The sequence below is a fragment of the Lactuca serriola genome, chromosome 6 (assembly GCF_051521515.1).
Source record: "Lactuca serriola cultivar US96UC23 chromosome 6, Lser_US96UC23_V15, whole genome shotgun sequence".
NCBI classification, from domain to species: Eukaryota; Viridiplantae; Streptophyta; class Magnoliopsida; order Asterales; family Asteraceae; genus Lactuca; species Lactuca serriola.
In genome coordinates this window covers 16,820,893-16,824,118 of record NC_136413.1, presented here as the reverse complement: position 1 = coordinate 16,824,118, position 3,226 = coordinate 16,820,893, and the positions used below count along the sequence as shown (strand labels likewise).

At 35.7% G+C, this 3,226-nt stretch overlaps 1 protein-coding gene across 2 annotated transcripts; it reads right to left on the bottom strand.

Annotated features, from left to right (window-relative positions):
* Positions 1-2,944, bottom strand: ATS9 (non-ATPase subunit 9). 2 transcript variants are annotated; one of them, XM_079005188.1, is made up of 3 exons: positions 2,787-2,944; positions 1,092-2,102; positions 1-377 (listed from the first exon to the last, which is right to left on the bottom strand). In XM_079005188.1, exons 2-3 carry the CDS (start codon positions 2,093-2,095, stop codon positions 116-118), a joined length of 1,266 nt encoding a protein of 421 aa, XP_078861314.1. In that variant the 5' UTR covers positions 2,096-2,102; positions 2,787-2,944; the 3' UTR covers positions 1-115. The 2 variants fall into 2 exon arrangements, with proteins under 2 accessions (XP_078861314.1, XP_078861315.1); XM_079005189.1 differs by having other exon boundaries at positions 1,092-2,097; positions 2,787-2,928.
* Between the last annotated feature and the right edge of the window lie 282 nt (positions 2,945-3,226).

The window sequence follows — 3,226 nt, the reverse complement described above, 5'->3', positions numbered from 1 at the left end:
TGCAACAAGTAAAGATGATAATAAAAGTAGAAAGATTTAACAAGACATGATTACTGTCTAACAAAAGTCTTAAGTCTTCTTAATCAAATCTCAAAGTACAAAGAAGCAAGAAAGATTATGCCATGATCTTGGCAGATCTGACAAACAAGCTGTCAACAACTTTACCCATGTTCTGAATGGTCTCCAGAGTAGCAGGAAAGATCGCATCAGTCTTTGGATCATCAAAGATGATGAGGCACCCAACACCCTGGTCCAGTGTCCCTGCAAACTTTTTGTCCAAAATCATTTGCGACAGTTTCTTCTCCACATGATCCAACGGCAGCTCAATCAGGCTCGCAATGTGACCAATCTCAACCCTTGAAAATGGCTCAATCAACCTGCAATTGTTTTTTTTTTTTTTAACCAATTTCACAAATCAATCACTACTAAATTACAATTGTTGCTCCTTCCCTAGATTGTAAAATCTAACTAATTGATTCTTAGTTTTTTCTTTCTAAAAAAATGACCATTTTGCCCTTGGCCAAACCTCAAGAAAACTCTATACCACATGGACCAATTTTGAAATTTTTACTAATTACATTTTTTGGTTCCCGAGTACAGCTAAATTTTTTTTCTTAAATGTTCTATACCACTTTTGGGACCAAAATTGCAAAAGAAAACTTTTGTAGAGCAAAATTTACAAAGCCAGCTAGCTATACCCAGGGATAAAAAATGTGATTTACTCTTAAACCTAACTAATCAGCTGTTAGCTTTTTCATATGTCCATTTTGCTCTTGGACCAAACCAAAAAAAACAACATGGACCAATTTTGTAATTTTTCTCTTAATCTTGTTATTAAACCATTTTCCAAAATGTAACATGAATTATTTTACAAGATCTTAAAAAGGATTAAGTTTTAAAATTATTTAACATTTAAAATGACCGTTTACAAAGTGGTATACTGTATATTTCAGATTTAGTCCAAGGGCAAAATGGTTATGAGACAGCAAAAGTGCAAACCGATTCTTTTGGGGACCAAACCCAGAAAAAATGCTAACACCAGGGACCAAAATTGCAATTTACTCTAACAATAATAGTACTAAGTTGCTAACCTGCACAAGTTTTGCTCCAACAGTGTGTCATAGAGGGAGGAAAGATGCCTATGAACAATTGGGTCTTCATCCAACTGTGCCTTGAAATCTTGAAGAGCAGTTTCAAACAACTTCAAAGACCTTTTTGAATAAGCATCAGCAACAGCTTTCATTGCATCAAGTTCCGGGCCTAAAAACTTCAAAGCTTTTGACGAAATTATCCCTGCCACATCATCAGCCTGGTTCACCATGATCTTACATAGCAACATATACTTCAAACTATAAACTGCTCTAGGATCATCAAGTGCATTAAACGCCTCAAAAGCCTCAAAGAAATAACTGTATGCAGTTTTATAATCCTTCTCTTCAGCATGAAGAATCCCACTCTGTAGATCAATGGTTCCCTGTTGTGCAGGTGGGACATAGATTGCATTTGCAGCTGTTCTAGCAGCAGTAAGTGCAGCTTTTGCCTTTGGGAGGTTTCTCAATGAGAAATGCAATTTACTTTCTAACAAGTCAATGTCAACAAGAAGCAACTTGTCATCCAATCTTCTCACTTCCTTTACCAAACCAGAAAGAAGAGTTAAAGCTTCTGAATACTCCTTGCTGTCCATTAACAAAGCAGCAAGTCTTGCTTCAACACGTTGCCTCAAGAACGTACGTTTCTCAGATCGGGTCCATTCCACCATTTCTTTACATAATGATATTTGAAGGTCAGTGGAATTTGGTATCTTTGCAACGGAATCTATGATTCCTCTTACAATTTTTGCTGTTTTGGCTTTGGGGATGAGTGAAAAGAATGGTCTTAGTGTGGTTAAAAGACCACGGAGATCTTCTCCTCTGTTTTCTTCTCTGAGGTGTTCTGAGAGTTTTGCAATTGCTTGTTCTTTAACACGCAGTGATTCAGAAGAAGATGCAGGGTTTTCTAGAATGCGGTAGAGTATGGTGATGGCTTCAGGTCGGTTTTTGGCTTCTGAAGCCAGATCAAGTGATTCTGTTGTGGCTGGAAGATATGATGAAGCCATATCTATGCTGAAAAAAAACAAACAACAAAAAGTTCCAAGTGATCAACATCATGCTATAAACTCAACCCACAAAAGAGATGAAAGGCAATTCTTGGAAATTTGAAATTTCATAATGACTATAAAGTGACAGAGAGTGCCTCAACATAGAACAGAGATAGCAATTGATGCTACCCATGGGTTCAGATAAATTATATGTCCTAAAAACACTAAATCCTAATTCAAGTTGCCATGAATATATCAATGAAGAGCAAAAAACATATTCTAAGTTACAAAAACTTTAGGTCTTACAAAGCCTTAAATTTCATTACAACTTTAGGTCTCATCTCAATCTCGTAGGTCCTTCTCTAATCAGGTCATAGAAATTAAACCCCCAAAATAGGATGAAAAAATAACTAGACGGACGAACTTCGAGTAATCCATTCAACAGATCGTGCTTAAGGAAAAAACATTGAGAAACCCTAATGTCAAATGCTGAATAGAATTGGAAAAGAAACTACAGAAAATTAAGCAATTTTACAACGGAGTGAAGTAAACATAAGCACGACTTAGGTTGGGCAAAAACCCTAAATCATAACTCAAGTTAACTACTATGATATCATTAGATCGACTAACACTAAGAACCCATAATAAAAAAATAAGAACTTCTTAGTTAAATTAAAAGAAAGGAAAATCAAATCGAATGAATGAATACCGGAGTGAAGGCGTAACGATGATCGGGATCGGAGATAACGGACGTCGGGGAGTTTCGTTGTTTGTGTGAAGGAATAAGATAGAGAGAGATGCAGAAAGAAGTCTTGGGAAAAAAGAAAGGGCTACAAATTTAAATTCTTTTCTTATGTTCGCCACTTAACTATATTCATTTTTTAATTTAAAACAAAAGAAGAGTTTTTTTTTCTAGAGTAAATTACCATTTGGTCCTTCTGATGTTGTGGTTTTTACGGATTTCGTCGTCAAGAGATTCTATTTATTCTTTATGGTCTCTGTGGTTTTATTTTGTTTTAGATATTATAATTCGTGCTCATCTCGACGAAACAAGTTGTTAAGATTTTGTAAAACGGACTTAATTATATGCTTATTGTTATGTCTATCGTTCATGGGTTCAAACCCCTCACCCTAACCAGACATTTCCCC

Excerpts from the sequence above, each read along its gene's own strand:
- ATS9 (XM_079005188.1), bottom strand. The coding sequence starts at position 2,095 with ATGGCTTCATCATATCTTCCAGCCACAACAGAATCACTTGATCTGGCT. Across the intron at positions 378-1,091 it reads TTGGAGCAAAACTTGTGCAG|GTTGATTGAGCCATTTTCAA; the intron begins GTTAGCAACTTA and ends AAACAATTGCAG.